Source organism: Tiliqua scincoides, chromosome 5, assembly GCF_035046505.1.
Source record: "Tiliqua scincoides isolate rTilSci1 chromosome 5, rTilSci1.hap2, whole genome shotgun sequence".
Taxonomy (NCBI): domain Eukaryota; kingdom Metazoa; phylum Chordata; class Lepidosauria; order Squamata; family Scincidae; genus Tiliqua; species Tiliqua scincoides.
Genome location: NC_089825.1, coordinates 5,923,148 through 5,945,936, shown reverse-complemented (window position 1 = coordinate 5,945,936; position 22,789 = coordinate 5,923,148). Strand labels below are relative to the sequence as shown.

The window sequence follows — 22,789 nt, the reverse complement described above, 5'->3', positions numbered from 1 at the left end:
TTGTATTAACAGATGCCTTGGGCCTTTTGATTGTAAAAGGGAAAGGTGGGGATATAAATGTTTTTAAACAGATAAGCAAGCTCCTGGCTCTAACTGGAGGGTTCGGCCCCAACATATTCCAGCAGTTTGTAACATCTTCAGAATTGTGGGATGTACATAAGAACATAAGAACAGCCCCACTGTATCGGGCCATAGGCCCATCTAGTCCTGTATCTCACAGCGGCCCACCAAATGCCTCAGGGAGCACACCAGATAACAAGAGACCTCATTCTGGTGCCCTCCCTTGCATCTGGCCTTCTGACATAGCCCATTTCTAAAATCAGGAGGTTGCACATACACATCATGGCTTGTAACCCGTAATGGATTTTTCCTCCAGAAACTTGTTCAATCCCCTCTTAAAGGCATCCATGCCAGATGCCGTCACCACATCCTGTGGCAAGGAGTTCCACAGACCAACTGAACGCCGAGTAAAGAAATATTTTCTTTTGTCTGTCCTAACTCTCCCAACACTCAATTTTAGTGGATGTCCCCTGGTTCTGGTGTTATGTGAGAGTGTAAAGAGCATCTCTCTATCCACTTTATCCTTCCCATGCATAATTTTGTATGTCTCAATCATGTCCCCCATCAGGTGTCTCTTTTCTAGGCTGAAGAGGCCCAAACACCTCATAAGGAAGGTGTCCCAGCCCAGTAATCATCTTAGTCGCTCTGTTTTGCACCTTTTCCATTTCCACTATGTCCTTTTTGAGATGTGGCGACCAAAACTGGATGCAATACTCCAGGTGTGGCCTTACCATAGATTTGTACAAGGGTATTATAATATTAACCGTTTTGTTCTCAATACCTTTTCTAATGATCCCAAGCATAGAATTGGCCTTCTTTACTGCCGCCACACATTGGTCGACACTTTCATTGACTTGTCCACCGCCACCCCAAGATCTCTCTCCTGATCTGTCACAGACAGCTCAGAACCCATCAGCCTATATGTGAAGTTTTGATTTTTTGCCCCAATGTGCATGACTTTACACTTACTTATATTGAAACACATCTGCCATTTTGCTGCCCATTCTACTAGTTTGGGGAGATCCTTCTGGAGCTCCTCACAATCAAGTCTGGTCTTCACCACTCAGAAAAGTTTGGTGTCGTCTGCAAACTTTGCCACCTCACTGCTCACCCCTGTCTCCAGGTCATTTATGAAGAGGTTGAAGAGCACCGGTCCCAGGACAGATCCTTGGGGCACACCGCTTTTCACCTCTCTCCATTGTGAAAATTGCCCATTGACACCCACTCTCTGCTTCCTGGCCTCCAACCAGTTCTCAATCCATGAGAGGACCTGCCCTCTAATTCCTGGCTGTGGAGCTTTTTCAGTAGCCTTTGGTGAGGGACCATGTCGAACGCCTTCTGAAAGTCCAGATATATAATGTCCATGGGTTCTCCCGCATCCACATGCCTGTTGACCTTTTCAAAGAATTCTAAAAGGTTTGTGAGGCAAGAGTTACCCTTACAGAAGCCAGGCTGATTCTCCCTTAGCAAGGCCTGTTCGTCTATGTGTTTTGAGATTCTATCTTTGATGAGACATTCCACCATCTTACCTGGTATAGATGTTAGGCTGACCGGCCTATAGTTTCCTGGGTCCCCCCTCTTTCCCTTTTTAAAGATTGGTATGACATTTGCTATCCTCCAATCCTCTGGCACTGTGGCCGTTTTGAGGGACAAGTTGCATATTTTAGTCAAGAGCTCAGCAACTTCATTCTTTAATTCCTTAATAACTCTTGGGTGGATGCCATCCGGGCCCGGTGACTTATTGATCTTTAATTTATCAATGAGGTTTGAAACATCTTCTCTTTCAACCTCTATCTGACTTAATTCCTTGGTCAGGAGGGGCCGTTCGGGCAGCGGTATTTGCCCGAGGTCTTCTGCCATGAAGACAGATGCAAAGAACTCATTCAATTTCTCTGCCATCTCTAAGTTTCCTTTTATCTCTCCTTTCCCTCCCTCACCATCCAGAGGGCTAACTGCTTCTCTGGCGGGCTTCCTGCTTCTAATGTATTTGAAGAAGCTTTTATTATTCCCCTTAATGCTGCTGGCCATGCGTTCCTCATAGTCTCGCTTGGCCTCCCATATCACCTTCTTACATTTCTTTTGCCACAGATTATGTTCCTTTTTATTCTCCTCATTAGGGCAAGACTTCCATTTATGGAAGGAAGCTTCCTTGCCCTTTACAGCCTCTCTAACTTGACTGGTTAGCCGTGTGGGCACCTCCTGGACTTAGTGGAGCCCTTCTTCCTTTGCGGTATACACTTCCGCTGCGCCTCTATTACTGTTGTTTTAAGCAGCCTCCATGCACTCTGGAGAGATTGGACTCTTTTTACCTTTCCTTTCAACCTCCTTCTAACCAGCCTCCTCATTTGAGGGAAGTCTGCTTGTCGGAAGTCAAGGGTTTTTGTGAGAGATTTGCCTGGTATTCTTCTCCTGATAAATGTATGGCAATTGTACTCCAGATATTTTTTATGGCTGTTTGTTGCCTCCTGTTCTCCCTCAACCTGGGTATCTGTCACACAAAGACACCATAAGGCTCTCTCTCTCTCTCTCTCTCTCTCTCTCTCTCTCTCTCTTTTTATATATCTTTGCCTCCACCAGTCTGCAAAGTCTTCCTCCCTGTCTAGGAACAGACAGAGCAGGCTTGTCAATAGTCACTCAAAGCAAGCAATTATGTCCTAGAGGCAATCAGACAGAGGAGCTGTTATAATTTGGAAGAGAAAAGCTTGCTTTCCCCCCACTCTTCTTGCTGGCTATCGGTGCGACAGAAATGACGAAGCCAGATACATGTGGGCAGGCTAGACCATAAGAAACTAGTAATTGTTGTGGGCTTAAGTACAAAGCTGAGATAAAGAAGCAAAGCATCTTGACTGAGATTTTAACTGTGGTAATGGGACTTCTAGTACAGGGACACATTTGCCGGCTCTCAAGAGCTCCCTCCATTATGTCAATGGAAGGAAAGCTAAATAGGCAAAGAATCATGTGCACTTGTAGACCGGAGCTCTCTGCTGAAATGAATGGGAAATCAATTCATAGGCACATCACAAAGAACATGGCACTCTGGATTAAAAAGTAGGTTTTGGGGAGAATTCAGTGAGCTCCGTAGGTAGAAAGAATGAGAGGCTTAGAACCCAATTCCCAGCCCCCCCCTGCAGTGGCATAGCTAGAGGGGGTGCAAAACACTAAGTTTTGCACGGAACCTCCTTGCAGTGTGCAAGCGACCCCTCCTCCTACCCTTTGGAGCCATTCTGGGTGGTGGGAGCAAAATGGAGGCATTTGCCTGGAATGGCTCTGAAGGGGAGGGAAGGCGCCTCTTGCATGCCACACTGAGGCTCCCTGCAAAACTTAGTGCTTTGCTCCCCCTCTAGCTATGCCACTACCCCATGCTATAGCATACAGCCATGCCAAAATGGTGGGAGGCAGGCAACCTGAAGGCAAGCAGCTTTCCTTATCTACGCATAAGACTACAGGTCGCCTATGGGCCTCCTCAGGCAAACATCAGCTGTTTTGGTGGCATATGTTCAAGGAGAGAAAAGGAGCAGGGAAGTTTGGGAAAGAGGCGATTAAGATCCAGCCTGTGCTACGGCCACCAGAACCATTCCCTCCCTCCTCCGGTACGCCCCCAGTTCCTCCCCCAATATGCCCTGTTACTCCCCCTTCTCACCCATGAACACGCTGGCTTGGTTGGCAACCTTCAGTCTCAAAAGACTATGGTATAAGCCTACAGCACCCAGGATTTCCAGGTGGTCTCCCTTCCAAGTACTAACCAGGCCTGACCTTGCTTAGCTTCCAAGATCAGATGAGACCTGGCATGCACAGGGTAACACCTACCTACCCACACGCTGGCTTACCTGCACCCAAGCAGGGTGCCTGCTGAACCTTTTCCATCCTGCACTGCTGTAGGTAAGTCAGAGGGGAGATGGAAGAATGGGGGGTGGGTTGGGAGCAGGCCAAGTGCTGGGGGCTGTTCAGTGGTGGGAAGGGAGGACCTTGGCAGCAACAGTGCTACTTCCTTCCCAGCCCAGACCTATCCCCAGGATTCTCCTTGGACTTTTGCCAGCAAAAGAGATGGTGTATGTCTGAAGAAAGCTATTGGAGGCCAGACAGGCTACAGTGAGATGAGTAAAAAAGATTTGTACTTCTAGGACCCTCTAGTTGCCCCCCCCCCCCACCATAGCATGAAGCTCATGCTCCATCAGCACCACTGCGTCATGCAGGCTGGAAGGGTTTGGCTTGGACCCTTAGTGGGTTGTCTATACTAAGGACAGGGAATGCATCCCCGCTGGTTCTACTAGACCTCTCAGTAGCATTCAATACCATTGACTATGACATCCTTCTGGACCACTCTTGTCCAGCTTCAGCTGGTGAACCTACTGCATTTATTTCAGTCTCTCATGGTCTTGGCCACTGTGAAACAAGCTTCTTCTAAAGGACTCTCTTACCAGCCAATCAACAACCATGTAGGCAATGGGAGGAATGATGGCCTCCTATCACCATGCAGCCAATCAGATTTGATGACGTCAGAACCAGGGGACATCCACTAAAATTGAGTGTTGGGAGAGTTAGAACAGACAAAAGAAAAATATTTCTTTACTCAGCGTGCGGTTGGTCTGTGGAACTCCTTGCCACAGGATGTGGTGATGGCGTCTGGCCTGGATGCCTTTAAAAGGGGATTGGACAAGTTTCTGGGAGGAAAAATCCATCACACAATCCACATTGTGTATGTGTAACCTCCTGATTTTAGAAACGGGCTATGTCAGAATGCCAGATGCAAGGGAGGGCACCAGGATGCAGGTCTCTTGTTATCAGGTGTGCTCCCTGGGGCATTTGGTGGGCCGCTGTGAGATACAGGAAGCTGGACTAGATGGGCCTATGGCCTGATCCAGTGGGGCTGTTCTTATGTTCTTAACTACAATTCCCAGGAAGCCTTGCAAGTCTCTTGTGATGCTCCCTGGGGCATTTGGTGGGCCGCTGTGAGATACAGGAAGCTGGACTAGATAGGCCTATGGCCTGATCCAGTGGGGCTGTTCTTATATTCTTACGTCATGTCAGTAAATCAGAGCAAGAGCCATGTTTCTTGACTCAATCTGAATCGGAAAACATTTTCATCCCATTACACAGGCCTACTAAACAATGCCTGAAGTGAGGAGGAGGTTTTTCATGGAACCGAAGTTTTGGCCCAGTCGTACGCACTTCATGCATTTTGTGAAGGTGAACTTTTGCTGGTCACCGTGTTGACACCTTGAAGAGGAACCTGCAGCAATTCAAAAGTCTCTAAAAAGAATACACTTTTGTCACATGACATTTACGTGTTTAAAGTGTGCACTTAAGGACAAGAAGAGTCTTATAGCATCATAAAGGCTAAACAAAAACTTACACACAGTGGCATCACTAGCGGGAAGCAGGGCCGCACCAGGTGACGCACAGGGTGTGACACCGCTACTGGTCAATTTTTTAAAAAAATCTTGGTATTTTCAAACAATACCATCATGTTATATATCACTCAATGTGTAATTTCATGCAAATCACAGTGAAGCAAACCACGCGGAGACATCTCTATTCTATCAAAAGTTATAGTCAAAAATCCAGCGGGGCAGGGCGATGCTGCATCACTATGATCACTGCCTGGGGCGTTGCCTGGCCCACTGCATGGCAGGAGGTCCATCACTGGGGTGATGCACAGGCCTCCTATACTGAGTGATGTAAACCCCTAGCGATGCTACTGCTCTTTCGTTGGCAACCTTCAGTCTCAAAAGACTATGGTATCGCGCTCTGAAAGGTGGTTTCAGACGGGAGGAGAGAGGCAGCAGCATGAACTTCATGGAAAATAGGGGTCTTTTGACCAGGAAAGCTTATGCCACAATACATTTATTAAGTCTTTAAGGTGCCACGACACCGTCTGTTGTTTTTGCTGCATCACACAAACAGAAATAGCCCCCTGGAAATATTCAAAACAGTTCTACATTTAAAACATGTAATTATGCGAAGTGGCCCTCCAGTTCCAATTAATTACACTCTGCTTCGTGTATCAATTCTGATAACATTTGTCTTCCTCCTGTGGCTATGCGAGACAGCCCAGAACCTTCCTCTTCCCACTGCCAAGAACTAATGGAGCCATACAAACAAACAAACAAACAAGCCCAACCAAGAGCAATCAAAATGTTAGATTTGTTCCTCTCAGTAGACAGATGCACACACTCCCAACAAAATAAACTGTTGAAGACTGGGGGAGAGGCTATTAATCAATGTTGCATAGAAGACAGCAAGTTGGCCAACGATCAATGAGCTCATGCACTTGAGAGACTGCTGGGCCAAAGACGAGCACAGCCATGACACTGCTCCAACTCCCTGCTTACAACCAGCTCAAAGAGAGGTGGAAATTTCTTTTTTTCTTTTCAAAGCTCTAGAGAGTTGAAATGCCAGCAGTCTGCCAGGGCTGTTACATGGATTCTATCCAGTCGGTAATGTCAGTTAAACAAGAGGAACAAAGTGGAAAGGCCCCCCTGGGGAGGATGGGTTTTGTGCAGGGGGATGGATGTACCTAGTTATTCTGGGGGGAAGGAGGTGGGGGTAGCAATTTCAAAGGGAGAAATAAGTTATTAACAGTAGGGGTTATTTGACTTCGCGACTATGAGCGTTGCCTTAGGTGTGCTTACAGTTTGCTTTTCGATACCAAAAAGGGAAGCAGCAGAAATAAATAAGTGGAAGACGAAGCGACTTTCCTGCTGCTTAAGAAACTCAAGTGAATCACAGAATGCCAAAACCAGACTGTAACCTTTCCGTTTGGATGACGGTTTCCAGCCTTCTTTCTAAACTAGAAACTAACGTGCATATTTTCATCAAAAAGGGGGTGAGCTGCTCCTCCACTGGCACCTTTAAAAAAAGGGGGAGTTTAAACGCTTTTGGGGTTCATAGGAAGAGAACTGCTATTATTCATATTTTTTTTTAATTAGTTTTTATTCTTGTGCTTTATTCTTATTTTGTGCACTGCCTTGAGCATAGGAAAGGTGGCATATAAATAAATAAATAAATAAATAAATAAATAAATAAATAAATAGTCTGGGAACCCATCATTGGTTCTACCTCTCTCCTAAGCTTCCACCCAGGAGAAGGCTGCCCCTAAGAACATAAGAACATAAGAACAGCCCCACTGGATCAGGCCATAGGCCCATCTAGTCCAGCTTCCTGTATCTCACAGCGGCCCACCAAATGCCCCAAGGAGCACACCAGATAGCAAGAGACCTGCAAGGCTTCCTGGGAATTGTAGTTAAGAACATAAGAACAGCCCCACTGGATCAGGCCATAGGCCCATCTAGTCCAGCTTCCTGTATCTCACAGCGGCCCACCAAATGCCCCAAGGAGCACACCAGATAGCAAGAGACCTGCAAGGCTTCCTGGGAATTGTAGTTAAGAACATAAGAACAGCCCCACTGGATCAGGCCATAGGCCCATCTAGTCCAGCTTCCTGTATCTCACAGTGGCCCACCAAATGCCCCAGGGAGCACACCAGATAACAAGAGACCTCATCCTGGTGCCCTCCCCTACATCTGGCATTCTGACTTAACCCATTCCTAAAATCAGGAGGTTGCGCATACACATCATGGCTTGTACCCCATAATGGATTTTTCCTCCAGAAACTCGTCCAATCCCCTTTTAAAGGCGTCTAGGCTAGACGCCAGCACCACATCCTGTGGCAAGGAGTTCCAAGGAGTTCCCCTGTGGCTGCCCACTCCCTCCCTCCACGTATTGCTGTCCCAGCACTGTCCACTATAACCAAATATTCTTATTCGAGAAAGCTGAAAACGTTACCATGAAGCCTGGCACTAGGGAAAGCTATTTCAGCACAACTTCTAAGAGCCTGAGCGGGACCGGGGGACGATCTCCTGGTACCTGAAGGGGTACATCGGCCTCCCCCTTAAGCTGGTGGTGCTCTAGGTCAGTGGTCTTCAACATTTTTCATTCCTGTGAGATTTGGCAACCCCACAACTGAGGCTTCGCTATCCGTTGAGGTCCCAACCCCAAGGTTGAAGAACACTGAACTAGCCTACACCTACAGCAGAATGGGGTGGGGTGGGGGGTGGAGTGAGAGGTTTTCTTGCATTAAAAAGAAACAGCCTCCTGGCAAGAAGCAAACTAGCTTAGCATGGACCCAACTTGATGGACACATTCTCCCTGATGTCACAGGAAATTGGGCACCGAGCATGAGAGACATTATTGGAAATTCTTGTTCCTTCATGGTTGCAATGCATCTATATTTAGGACTCCAGCAGGGACATGTGGTGGGTGGGGAGGCAGATGAGGCTGAGCCTCTCCACCAGAGTCCTTCGAAAAGCGCCACCGCTGTGTGAGGCACCCAAGCTCTCACACCCTTGGGCGCCTCACATGGTGGCGGCGCTTTTCAAATGACTCCAGTGGGGAGGCTCTGCCTCACCTGCTTCCCCACCCACCGCACCTCCCTGGACTCCAGTACCTTGTGCCAGCTGACTATCCCTTTCTTGCTATCCCTTGCACATGGAATAGCATCAAAAACACCCACGTTGCACCACCTCTCAACCCCTTTCTTCCTTCAAATCCCTTCATATTCATGTCTTCCACAAAGGCTTTGAGGGTCTCAAACTTGTTTGCAGAGCTGTTCTATCAGGTGTCCTGGATATCCTCCTCAAGTAAGTGACAAGGGCCCGTTTACACTACCAGACTGGCCTCACTGTCACACTGAGGTCATCACATGCCACATCGCCCTGCACCATCACCATGGGCTACATTTTTGGAGGCTCGCCTGCTAGATAATCTGCAGAGTGAAATGGATTAGAAACCCCTCAGATAAGGGATTGCAGCAGTACTTGCTCAAGAAAGAAGCGTAATAACACTGACAAAATCTCCACCAGTCCAACATGCAAAATGTCAGTATTTTCTTGCCTAGCTCTGGCCTTGTTTACACACTCCTTCAATTATTCCTCCATCTGGAGTAATCCTTTGTCAGGACTAATGAATATTCCTTCCTTAGGACTGGACAACATTTGGAATGGGCTTCATAGCAGCTTAAAATACAAGAGGGAATGGACTCCTACTGGAACTGGAATCAAGGGCTTGGTCCAGTGCCTTTGCATAGCGATGGATTTCAAGATCTAAGAAATCAAGGCCAGAGATGTGTAATTAATGGTAATCCATCACAGTAGAAGTTTTTAAACAGCAGCCGCAAAGCTCAGCAGTAGTCCCTTGATCATGGCAGACAAGTACTGGGTGGGTTTGGTACTCTCAGGTCAGACTCCCGTGACCTTTTCGTGGATCAGCGAGAAGAGCGGAGCACCATGGAATGCTCCCTTCTCTGGAGTACACGGGGTTCTGCATCAGAGGAGCCCCATCACATTAAGCAGTGACATAGCTAGAGGGGGGCAAAGCACTAAGGGCGTAATCCTAACCCCTTATGTCAGTGCTTTCCAGCACTGACATAAGGGCAATGCAGCTCTGAGGTGAGGGAACAAACATTCCCTTCCTTTGAGGAGGCCTCTGTCAGTGACACCCAACTGCAGGATGCAGCACACGGCCCATTGGCGCCGCTATGCCAGTGCTGGAAAGCACTGACATAAGGGGTTAGGATTGCGCCCTAAGTCTTGCAGGGAGCCTCACTGCAGCATACAAGGAGCCCCTCCCCTTCAGAGCCATTCCAGCCGGTGGGCGCAAAATGGAGGCATCCACCTGGCTTCAAAGGAGAGAGGCCACATGCACGCTGTGAAGAGGGTCCCTGCAAAACTTACTGCTTTGCACCCCATCTAGCTACCCCACTGCATGTTAGACAGCGTCCAACCAGCTTTTTCCAATATACCCAGCGCAAGATTCGAAATCTACCTGTTGATTCATTAGTGGTGGGCAAACTCCACTCACCTCAGGTTAGAAATGGGTCATCATTATGAGCATCTTTGGAGACCCTCCCCCCAAAAAAAGTCTGTGTCCCCTCTAAATTCTAAATTGACCCATAAATAGCATTGGCAGCACTGTTATCATGTTACCTTGAACTTTCATCTATTTTTGTCCAAACCCTGGACACCAACTGTTGCTCAGATAAAGTTGTAGAGAAATGCCTGAAGGAATAATGTTTATGTTTTATGTTGCATTTATGCAGATTATGTTGCAACATTATGTTGCAGATGCATTTATGTTGCATCTGAGCATTGTGGGTTAGCTAAGCCAATCGGCTAGGCCAACCAGGTGATTACAGGGTTTTGGTGACATAACTGATTGTCTTCCCATAAAACCTGCACATTCTCATCCCCAAGGAATGTTTCAGCCGCTGGGGTTCTTTAAGAAGAATTTCACATAGTGAAGTCTTGCTTAGAAGGTCAAACCAAGACATTTTTCAATCCTCATGTACAGAAGCTTTGTGCATTTTATGTCTCAGGTAAACACAACTATTCTTACCGTAATAAATACTGAACTCTCAAATATGAAGCATTCATGAAATATACCAAACCAACTCACAGGATATGACATTTATTTATTTTAAAATATTTATACCCTCCCCTTCCCCTCCCAATCACCCAAGACATGCTTATCACCCAGACCAAAAGTATGACTAAAGGTCTCTGTCTACTTTGCGAAAGACTTCAAGTTCTAATGACATTTAGGAAGATACAATGACACAATGAACTTGTATTACTAAGTTCTGTGTCTCTTTAGCATGGGCTTCCCCTTGCAAAAACCCTTGGAATTGTAATTGAGTACGGTAGTGAGAATTATGTGTTCAAGGACCCTTGAAATCTGTGCAGAGTTCTCTGGAACAGGGAAAGGACAAACTGTGTCATTAAAACAGAAGTGTAGAGATGACCTTGGAAGTCACAATGCCAAATATTTCTTTGCTAATACAAGCGTCGCACTCACTAATGGGCAAAGAAGAGGGCTTTATTTTAAAATATATCTAAAATCAGTCCTTTAATGAAAAATTGAGCCAGGAGCAGTGCCGTTCTTGAAGTTCGATGCCCGTATCTTTGCAACCAACCCTGGGTGTCCAATCTACAACAGGGGTGCCACCTGTGGCAAAGGCAGATGTTCTGGCATTCCCAGACAACAGGCAAGCCTGGCTATTGCATAGATTCAGAATTGTGATGCAGCCTCTTCCTCCAGTGCTGCACTACTGCTTGCTACACAGCTCCATAGACTAGAAGCAACCTCCACCCCAAAGTGTGGGGGGAGGATGCACATTTCATACAGAAGTAGCATACACCTTGGACCTGACTTGGTGCTCCTTTGTCAGAAAGGTTGGCAACTACATCAATAAGTCTTTTGAGGAGGAACTTACCTGGTCTGTTTCTGTGAAGGTGCTCTGCTCATCATCTTCAATATCAGACTCCCCCACAGCAATGGGCACACAAATAGACAAGTCTGGATTGGTCATAAAGTCATCATTGGGGTTGTTAGCCACCTGCGGTTTCTCCTGCTTTCTTGCAGTCCCGTCATCGGTGTGATTCTCGTTCGGGGTCACCTCTTCTTTGCTGAACTCCATGGCAGTGTGGTTGTTGACACAATTGTGAAGAACGGCTGGGTTCTGGGCGGCAAGCTTCATCATGGCTTTCTTCTCCGCAGTGGCCTTGGGCTGCCTGAGGACGCTGCAGCAGAAATCCCACATCGCACGCTTGGCATAGTTAAGACCCCTGTTGATACGCGCGAAGGCAAGCTGCAGGTTGTTCATCTCCCCATCCTCATCTGGTGCTGAAAGGTTATCGGCACTAAATGAGCTCAACAGCAAGGCAAGAAATAGGTTCAGCACCTGAAATGAAGTGAAATTAGGACAATCACCCTGGAGGATTAGCATTCAGGGTTTGGGAATTCAAGTGCCCTCATAGGTGGTAACTCTATCCACATGCAGGATGGACAAAAAGAAGGACTGCTTCACACAATGTATAAAACTAGTGGTGAGGTCCAGAAACAAAGTGGTGAGGTCCAATCCTATGGGTACACTGCCCCACTGGAACTCATGGCCTGGCGGTTGGTTGGCAACCTTCAGTCTCAAAAGACTATGGTATAAGCCTACAGCACCCGGTATTCCCAGGCGGTCTCCCATCCAAGTACTAACCAGGCCTGACCCTGCTTAGCTTCCGAGATCAGACGAGATCGGGCATGTGAAGGGTAACAGTTGCTGTCCAGCATGCCAAATGACAATGCCCATTCAGGGTAGCCAGCCTGCCTCCACAAGAGGAGGGCAGCCACACCGGTGGCCTGCAGAACCGCTCTGGTGCTGGTCAGTTGGCCCAGGAATGGGTGGGGGAGAGGCAGAATGGGGTGGAGACTGGGGCAGGGAGATGTGTGTGTTGAGTTCAGGAAGTGGGCAGTACTGGCCAGTAGAGGGGGGTGCAAAACACTTTTGCATGGTGCCTCACTGCGGCATGCAAGCAGCCCTCCCCTCCCCTACAGAGCCATTCTGGGCCGCTAGAGCAAAACATGAGACACTGGAATGGCTCCAATGGGGAGGGGCCACTGGCATGGTAAAGTGCCGGGCAAAACTTAGTGCTGTGCACCCCCACCGGCTATGCTACTGGTATTGGCAACAGCAGTGCTGCCAATATCCTATCCCATTTCCTGGTCTTGATCCACCTTCCTGGGTGCACTCAGGCTTGCACTAACTAAATCACTGCCACAAGTCTTGGCACAAGTAGACCCATTTGGGCAGCAGAAGCTTACCCCAAAACAAGGGAGCAAATGTTCCCATACTGAGAGGAGACCTCAGGGACTGTCCCCCTGCAGGATGCAACACACTCTCTGGTAGCACAGCTACATCGGCAGGGAAGGGGTTTAGATAGGATTGGGCATAAGGTCTCGAAATGGGCACTGATCGCTAATGAAGTCGTCTCATGCCCTGTTTGTGCCTCCCAGGAGGCTTCTGGCTGGCTCCTTTGGAAACAGAAAACTGGACATGATGAATTTCAGGCTGATCCAGCAAAGCAACACTAATGCTCTAAAGATGGGGCTTGAACCCAGATCTTCTAGATCTGAATTAGAATGCTCCTGCCACAGTTCATCATGCCTTGCCATAAAAATACGTCATGGAATAGGCTTCCTGAACTCACTCTTAGAGCTGGCAGTCCCGTTTTCTATAGTGTTACTTGAAGACATGCTAGTAATAGTCAATATTTTGCAAACTCCACATGAACAGGCAATGAGCATCCACAACTCTCCACACACACACTTTTTTTTTTCCAAAACATAGAAGAAAAATATAATTTTCTATGACACGTCCAAGCCCCTGCATAGACAAACCACCATGATATTTTACAGCCCATCACTTGAGAACTGAGTGACCTACTTTGGAGGAACCTGGACATATGGCAAGATAATGCAATGATATTTCTGCTTTCCAAATAAGACTCAGTCACCCTTACGAGAGTTAATGAAAATGCTTCCAAAATTAGGTGCTTTAAAAAAAAAATCGCATTCAGCTTTCGGATTATTACATTCATATTGTGCAGCGTATAACAGAATTACATGCAGTTATGGAGGATGATGAGCAGTGATGGACCTCCCATTGTATTCAATGGTGCAAATGCCCCAGACATGAGCCTTTAGGACAGGGCCTCTCAGAGGAATTTTATCAGGGCATACAAAGTTTCTTTTGGGCCCCTTTGCAAAGGGGGAGGGGTGAAACAGTGGGGGAGAGTGGTGACAGGTGAGCAGAATAGGGGTAGGGAAGGGCGAAGCAGGGTGAGGGGAGGGGAGGTTTACCCATCCATGTGGCATCAGCAGTGTCCCCAGCATCCCGTACGGGCAACAAGACTGAGTAGATAAGAAGATGTCAGATCCCAGGAAATTTCTGGGCCCCTTCCTTTGGCTTCTGGGCCCCCCTTTAGACCCTGGGCCCGGGTACAAATTACTCCCTTTACCCCCCTCTCCTAGGTCCTGTTTTAGGACCCCACAGAAGCCTCTCTGAGGCTCCCGACGGGGTCGAAAACTGTGCTTCCCTTTTTCTGGAAGCACAGTTTGTAGCATCGGGGAAGCCTCAGGAAGCTTTCCCGATGCAACCTACAGCCGCACAAGGCTCCGTGAGGCTCAGGTGAGTCGAGGGGCCATCGCAGACCTTTGCCCCGGGGTGTGGGGCTGGGGAGGTCCACCACTGATGATGAACCTGTCATGCTTCCAGTGAAAAGGCATTGGCTCAAGGGAGTCCAAAATGGCAAGGAACACTTGTCTACACCACAGAGTAGCAGAGTGGAACATCACCAGCTAAAAGGAACAGGTAGCAGGTAAAGAGCAACTGCCTGAAACCCTTGGGAGCTGATGCTTGTCAGAGTAGACCAGGGGTGCTCAAACCCCGGCCCTAGGGCCACATGTGGCCCTCAAGACTTCTCAATGTGGCCCTCACGGAGCCCCCAGTCTCCAATGAGCCTCTGGCCCTCTGGAGATTTGTTGGAGCCTGCACTGGCCTGACACAACTGCTCTCAGCGTGAGGGCAACTATTTGACCTCTCGCGTGAGCTGTGGGATGAGGGCTCCCTCCACTGCTTGCTGTTTCACGTCTGTGATGCAGTAGCAGCAGCAAAAGAAAGGCCAGCCTTGCTTTGTGCAAGGCCTTTTATAGGCCTTGAGCTATTGCAAGACCTTCATTCATTCATATAAGTTCACCTTTAATATATTCATTTATGTAAACTTATGCAACTTTATTCAAATTTTAAATGTAAATTAATTCTTATTTTTCCCCGGCCCCCAACACAGTGTCAGAGAGATGATGTGGCCCTCCAGCCAAAAACTTTGGACACCCCTGGAGTAGACGATACTTTGTTAGGTGGACTCAGTATAAAACGGTTTTGTGTATTCAGAGTGCCTCTATGTTCTTCTCACTTGCCTGAGGAAGCAAAGCTTGGCCAGGGACCAAGGACCATCTTTTGGGCCAAGGGCCATCTTCTGTGGTAGATTACAACCTGGAAGAAAAGGGAGGTGTACATGGTGGGGGACTTCTCCCAGCTCAAACGCTGGGGCTGCCAGTTTTGACAGGTCTCAGGTGTGTCTCCAACTGAAGCTTCTCAACTTGCTCCCAGGGTAGTGAGATGACAGCCTGGCTTTCTCTGCATTTGCCAAAAGACCCAGTGGTTGCTCTGGCCAGTAACACAGCTATGGGGGAGGGGAACAAGGTATGCATTGCAGCCTGCCACAATATACTGTGTAAGCAACCTCTCCCATTCACTGTCCAGCATGTTGCTGTCACTGCCCACAATGGCTCTGACTGAGAGTGGGAGGGCTTGTTTACATGGTGAACTGCAGTGCCTGCAATATTTACCGCGCTAGCCCCCTGTAGCTACGCTACTGGTATCAACTCCATCCACTTTCCCAACTTGCCAGGAGAAACGTCACCACTATTCCCATGCCCCACTGGCTTGTGGGAAGGAGAAGATCATGGCAGCTCTGCCCACCAGATGGAGATTCAGTCCAGCCTTCCTCATGTATTCAGTACTGTACAACCACATGCAGATGAAACTGGCAAGAGTGAAACCCGAGTCCTTACAAAGATTCAGACACTGAGGAAACGTCACGAGGATATCCACTGAAATTCAACAGGAAAAAAAAGAGATTCAAAGTACAGAAGAGACATCATATCAGTGCCGTAGCTAGAGGGGATCAAAGCACTAAGTTTTGCAGGCGCCTGAACGTGCCATGCAAGCAGCCTCTCCTCCTCCCCTTCAGAGCCATTCTGGGCAGTGGAAGCAAAATGGAGGCATTCGTCTCTCTGCTTCCCTGCACTCGCCTATTTTGCTCCAACCACCCTGAATGGCTGTGAAGGGGAGAGGAAGGGGCTGCTTGCATGGCGCATTCAGGCACCTGCAAAACTTAGCGCTGTGCACCCCCTCCAGCTATGACACTGCATCATATTTATTTTATGATGCACAATTATACTTTGAGTCTATGTGAGAAGATTTTCTTGAAGTCCCTGGTTGGCAACCTTCAGTCTCGAAAGTCTATGGTATAAGCCTACAGCACCAGGTATTCCCAGGTGGTCTCCCATCCAAGTACTAACCAGGTCTGACCCTGCTTAGCTTCCAAGATCAGACAAGATTGGGCATGTGCAGGGTAACAGTTGCTGCTATGCAAACTGCTAAGAGCCTGGTTGGGAACAAATCTTAAAGGGGGCTCAGCAGAATTGGCTCCACCTATTGCACAAATCAAAAGGGTTCTGATTCCCCCTCCTCTCCAGCACAAACATCCAGGGTTTTGGTAAAGCTCTCCACTGATGCCATTCAACCACCTCAAGTGAGGCAAGGGACTCTTCAGCCACCTAGCCCCGGTGCATCCAACAGAAGTGCCATCAGAGTCCTCCCTTTACACATCTCTGCCTTGATTGAATGACATAAAAGACAAATTTGGACAGAATTTCTGCAGCTGTTCACACAAGAATTTGGTGTGGATTCCTTTGCTTGAGCCTTAACTCATGGGAGAGAAAGTGGCCAGAAGGAAGCAATAAACATTTTGGGGGTCATGAGCTAGGATAGGGAGCCAGATGGAAAAGCTCTGGGAACTAGATTGGGTTCCAGGGTCTCCACTTGCTTTGAAAGCTCATTTAGGGTTTGAAGAGGAGTGCCTCAAGCATGACCCAAAGTGCTTGGGCTCACAAGTGGTGTAGCTAGACGGGGTACAAAGCACAAAGTTTTGCAGGCACCTGAACACACCCTGCAAGCAGTTCCTCCCCCTCCCCTTCAGAGCCATTCTGGGTGGTGGGAGCAAAAGAGAAGTGGAATGCCTCCGTTTAGCTCCTACCCCCCAGAATGGGTCTGAAGGGGAGGGGCCACTTGCATGGCGCTTTCAGGCACCAGCAAAATTTAGTGCTTTGCACCCCCTCTAGCTATGCCACTGGGGTTAACCTTCAGAGTGCAACATGGAACAGAGTCCAGGTGCCTGCAAGAAAGTCTCCTCCTCCCACATGTGTCCCACATGTCTCCCACTACCTGCACACTGAGGCTTCCCTCTGGGTGCACCCACCATCCCAAGTGAGACGGATAGTGCCTGAGAAGTCAGTATTCTTTGTGGTAGTGTCTGTAGCATTCTCTCCTTGGTGCCTTAACTGCTTTCTGGAACCAGCAAAGACATTTTTCATTTTCCTGGGAATATTTTTTATCACCTTACACGAATCAGGTGGTAAGATATTACACTGCTTTTTTCAGTCTGCCAGTTTTTATTTTTATTCTCATTTAAAGAAAAAAAATGATTGCAATTTTTCCCCCCTGATTTTACTGTTTTATTTGTGTGGAATCACCCTGGAAATTTTGACTAAATGCATGTATACAATATACACACATAGCAACAAAAGACTAAGGGCACAATCCTAACCAGGTCTACTCAGAAGTAAGTCCTATTTTGTTCAATGAGGCTTACTCTCAGGAAAGTGTGGTTAGGATTGCAGCCTAAGGGCCCAATCCTATCCAATTTTCCAGTGCTGGTGCAATTGTAGCAATGGGGTGTGTGCTGCATCCTGTGATGGAGGGACAGTCACTGAGGCCTTCTCAAGGTATCTGAAACATGTGTTCCTTTCACTTGCAGCTGCATTGCAGCTGCACCGGTGCTGGAAATTTGGATAGGATTGGGCCCTTAAATGAAATACAAGAACATAGCACTTAACAGCAGGTAATAACCAGACTGCAATTTCCAGCCTTCTCAGGCATCCCACAAAGACTACATTGCAACTGTCCAGTGCAGTCTCGAAGCTTCTAAAGTATGAGTGACAACACTAGATTAGGTGCACTCTTCCAAGAAACCACAATGATTTCAAAAGCAGGGAACCCCAGGCCCCAGGTGCCCAAATTCTGGGTGATACTTTATGTAGGCAGGTTGCTCTTTTATCCTTTTCTTGGTCTCTTTCTGTTTAATTACTAAAATCCGAGCCTAAGAATTATTGCAAGCCAACATGACCTTAATTGCACGGCTACCACTTGTTCCAAAGTATCCTGTCATTATTAATCCATCAGGCACTCACCATAATCACCGTGATTAGCATGAATGCATTTTGGCATCAGTGGCATATATTCCATTGTCCAGTGAGAAAAGCCTCCATCGTCCCCAGCACTGAATGGACAGGTGTTTGAATTCGATGAATGGATCAAAGCAATAAACCAAAAGCGGGAACAAAAAAGCTAATTGCATGGTAGTAAAATGACCTTTTCCATTTCTGTAAACTTATGTTCAGTAGAGAATGGTACGCACAGCAGGGATGGCATTTGAGGTACTAGAGCAAGTGACCACCTAACACACAGACATAATGAGAACTGATGCAGGCAATTGGCTCCATTCCACACCAGAAATTCAAATTTCCCATCTCAGAAAATTCTGCCAGGGCAAGAGATATCTCAGGGACCTACTGTGTAGCCAATGGAAATGAAGTAGCCACAGCTTTGGAAACAAAATCACATCATGTTGTTGTATGCTTAGAGTGGGGAAAAAAGAGAAAAGACCTATTTTTAAAAGCCATCTTTCAAGAAATGCAGGGACATTGAAACTTTTCACATCTGACATTCATCTACTGGTAGAAATGGGAAAAGCCAACCCTCTAGACATTGTTTGAGAAGAGCTGTCACGGGCAGAACTCTCCTGAGAAAAACTCCTTTTCTTCCTAAAAGACAGTTCCTTCTTTAAACTGAGGCTGATTAGAAAGCAGCCTGTCACATTCTGACCAGAGCTCTAGGTCACGTATCCCACACAGCCTTCCTCCTTGGTGTAAACTGGAGTCCCACAACAGCCTTGACTGAAACCTAGGCCCCACTGGTCATTGGTCCAGTTGCTCACTTGACTTGGGAGAGGGAAATTTGAATTTATACCAGCTTATCGGAGCTAGAAGGGCTAAGTGACCCACATGTGGGATAAAAGAGAGTGGCCCAGCTGGACTGAGAGAGAGCAAGATGCCCGGGAATTGGAAGATGTCATTTGGGTTTTGCAAGGTGCCAGCCAAACCATGCCCGATCTCGTCTGATCTTAGAAGCTAAGCAGGTTCAGGCCTGGTTAATACCTGGATGGGAGACCGCCTGGGAATACCGGGTGCTGTAGGCTTATACCACAGTCTTTCGAGACTGAAGGTTGCCAACCAGCCAAACCAAGACACAAGCCATAATGCTGTCTGATTAGGAAAGGGTTAACTCTCAAGAAGCCCTGTCTCTCTGGTGCAAGGAAGATGCTGTATTGCAAGTGTATGTTTGAAGTCAGGGAAGTCTAGGTTAGACACAGCATTCACCCACCACAGACACCCGCCTATAAGTCGATCCCACAGATGAGTCGAGGGCAGGTTTTGAGCCAACAATCATGGAATTTTCTATGACCCTCGGATAAGTCAGGGGTTAAACTTAGGGGGGTGTCTGACTATAGTTTTGTCTAATCTTACTCGAGGCCAGATCCTGAAAAATAACCCACCACTAATTGTTACCTAAGAACTGTAGTCTCTAATTTATTAAAAAACATAGTAAAAGATCATAAGATACATTTTTATTCTTTTTAAATTCTGGTCTTCATCACCTTTTTGTAAACACTATCAGAGTAAGTGCACTGCAAACTACATACCAGTAAAACAGTGGTTCCCAACCTGGTATTCATGTACTCCCAGGGACACTCAACAGGACCTTTAGGGGTACTTGAAAAAGAATGGCATAATGGTAGCAAAGGGCAGGTCGTGCTCCAGAATGCCTTGCAAGGACCAGCAAGGCAGGAAGGGAGGTAGCTAGTTGGCTGTGAAAGCCCCACCAATAGCTAGTTTTTGGTCATCAATTCATGTATGAACCAGTGATTGAAAACCAGCACAGTAAAAAAGCTGAAACATAATATGGAAAGTGATCAATCACCCAGAATTTCTCAGCACACTTCTGGTGCAAAACAGTGCAAAGGCAGAGTCTTCTGTTCTTCAAACAGAGAAAAAGAGAAAACCCTGTGATAAATATATGAAGTCTGGGCTTTCATAGAGAGGAGATGATTATTAATTACAAACATGTTGCTAATATGAAGGGTACAATTTATGGAAATAGGCTGCCAAGAGATATGCAAGTGAAAAAGGTTGGGAACCACTGCAGGAGAACCAGGAATCAAATCCAACTTTAAGGTGTCTGGTGTGTTAAGCCAGAAGCTCTACATACAACATACAATCCATAACACATAACTGGGAGTGTGGAATTCAATTCACAGCAGACAGAAGCAGCTGCATATATTTGCAACCCTTTTTACTCAGAAGTAGACCCACTGCTTTCCATGGGTGTTATTCTTAAGTAAGGGCGCATTGAATTGTATCCTGCTTCAGATGGAAAGGAGGATTCCCATCCTGGTGTTTCGAAAAACAGACCTGCTTTGCAAGCATTTGCCAAGCAGAACCAGGCTGCAGCAGAAGGAAGGAGAATAAAAGGTTAACCAATTGCTTCTAAGGAGCTGTGCCTGCCTGCTGCTGGAGAAACTTGGCGCCTGTCTGTCCTTGAGCAATAAAACTTTTCAAAGTTGAAAGGCTTTGGCCTCTGATTGACCTGGAGATAAGGCGAAGTGAGAATTGGAACTTGATTACTTGGCAAAAATTTCACGTACTATAGGCGAATATCTACGGTATTTTGTTTTTTGCCTCTTGATCTCAAATATGTAACTTGACTGACTGTCTGCTTTTTTGCCTTGTTTCATTTTAATCCCCAATAAATCTTTTCCTTTGATTTGTATAAAACCAAGCTGCCTAATGCTTTAACCCAACAAGGAATCAGTCTCCCATCTCCAACAACTTGCTCAGCCTTGGATGTTACCCAGAGAAGGTTGGAGTGCATGTGATTGTCTGGAGAGGAGTGGGTGAGAGAGGACGAGAAGCAAAGCAAGGAGTTTGGACAAGCTGGCCCCATCATTCTCCCTCTTCAAGTAACTCAGCATGAGGGCTGTCAGTCGGCAGACAGACTCCACTCCTTGGGTGAAAGGGTGGAAACATGTCCCCAACTCTTTATTTCTGGTGGCAGCTAGAATCCAGCTGGGGGCACAGCCAGCACACGACTGTGTGGTTTTGATCTTATCTCAGAGTGGGAAGAAGCACCAGATTTCAGATTCCCAGAGGGGAATGAGGTCCTTCTTGGCACCACCATGGAGATCGCTGCAAGGGATAAGACAGAATCCTTTCTTCTGCATGCCCTCGGATTCAGCAAACTATCCATGACCATACCACATTCTCATAAGGAGGTGGGCAGATCCTGCCAGGTGACCTCCCTTTCTGCACAGACCTTTCAGTGAGCCCTCCATTTGGCCTTAACTAAAAGCTTCTATGAGTAAGTGTGACTGAGCCCAGGGCCACTCCGGGTTCCTGGGACTTGAGGGCCTTTGCATAGTAGCATTTAGAGCAACAAGGAGGCCCTCATGCAGTACCAGGCACTACAGGAAACTTTGGGAGAAGAAAGGGGCTACAGGAAGAAAGTTGTCAGTGTGTGTGGGGGAGCGGCAATTTGCTTCAGCCTCAATTTCATGCTCAATTTAAGCTGTGGATGTGGCAAAATATCTGGCTTCCCTGAATGACTTCCACTGAGGACTGGGTGGTGGGGGTTAGAGGTTTGCCCATGACTTGTTGGTTCAACAAAAAAAAAGTATCATTTCACAGCCTGAAATGACAACCACCACAGGCTGCTACGTGACTGACGCCACCTTGAACACGTCTTGGGCCTCCCTTGGCACCCATATTGTGAAATGGTTCAGGCTCCCTGCCCATCAAAGATGTACCCATTGAGGGGTGCAGCGCTCCAACATTTTGTTTTTGCTGCTTTTTTATTTAAGTCTTTCAAGTATTTCTTTTTTCATAGCTGGGTAATTTTATCCAAGTACACCTGTGCCTGTAAAGAAGATACCTTTTCATTCTGGGTATTATTTATCAGAGGTTATTTGTGTTCTCTTACAGCCATTTTAAAATAAACACACTCAACACACAGACACACGTACACAGAAGCATATGGAGAAGTCTCTGCTTTTAAGCAAAGTAAACTAAACCTGAGACACCACTGCTTGCTATTATTTTTGAAGAGCCAGCTTGGACGGCACACACTCTAATGTTTAGATACATCAAGCCATTTTATGTGCGGTGTCCATTTGCTTGATCTACCCCCTCACTTAGGTTGTCACTTCTGTTGAAGTTACCATGGACCAATTTTAACCACAATGCATCTGCACATGCTTTTCTAATACAGGAATAACTCATGATGAATCTGCTCCCAGTATACAGCTTTTGCACTAACTAATCCACTTCTGTGCTGTTCAGAAATCACTATTCTTGAAAAACTGGGGTGCAGCAAATTTCCTTTGGTGCTGACACAGCAGAAATGAGTCCCTTGCGGAGACACACCTGCGTCCTGGAATTAATCAGAGGAAACAGATTAATTTTCCAGTTGTCTGCTGACTGCCCATAAAATAGGTCCCAATTCCAGATCAGGTCCAGAACAGATTAGGCTCTGCCATAGGCCAAAGGATCCCAGCCAGGATCTCTGATGCAGTGACCTCACTGAAGCTTGGCAAGTCTGGGTTGGCAAACACCTGGATGGGTGACTGTCTGGGAGCTGTACCTATGCCTCCTTGAATTCCATGGAGGAAAGACAAGATATACATATGAAATGGCCTTCTACTGAATCAGATCATTGGTCCCTCTAGCTCAGGGTTGTCTAAACTGAACTGCAGCAGCTTTCCAGAATTTCAGACAGGGTTCTTACTCAGTCCTACTTAGAGATGTTGCCAGGGTTTGAACATAGGATCCTATGCATGCAAAGTATGTGCTCTTCCAGTGAGATACATTTCAATCCATGCATGTAAGT

At 47.0% G+C, this 22,789-nt stretch overlaps 1 protein-coding gene and 2 pseudogenes across 11 annotated transcripts in view; all 3 read right to left on the bottom strand.

Moving 5' to 3' along the window:
• The window catches only part of LOC136654387 (sodium channel protein type 5 subunit alpha-like), a 319,548-nt gene that overhangs the window by 89,073 nt on the left and 207,686 nt on the right, over positions 1 to 22,789 (bottom strand). For all 11 annotated transcript variants that reach the window (XM_066631371.1, XM_066631373.1, XM_066631374.1 and 8 more), the window contains one exon: positions 11,330 to 11,797. In XM_066631371.1, coding sequence (XP_066487468.1) covers positions 11,330 to 11,797 — 468 coding nt within the window. The remainder of the gene's footprint in view (positions 1 to 11,329; positions 11,798 to 22,789) is intronic.
• Positions 12,055 to 12,171, bottom strand: LOC136654699 (5S ribosomal RNA; annotated as a pseudogene).
• On the bottom strand, positions 15,981 to 16,101 carry LOC136655186 (5S ribosomal RNA; annotated as a pseudogene).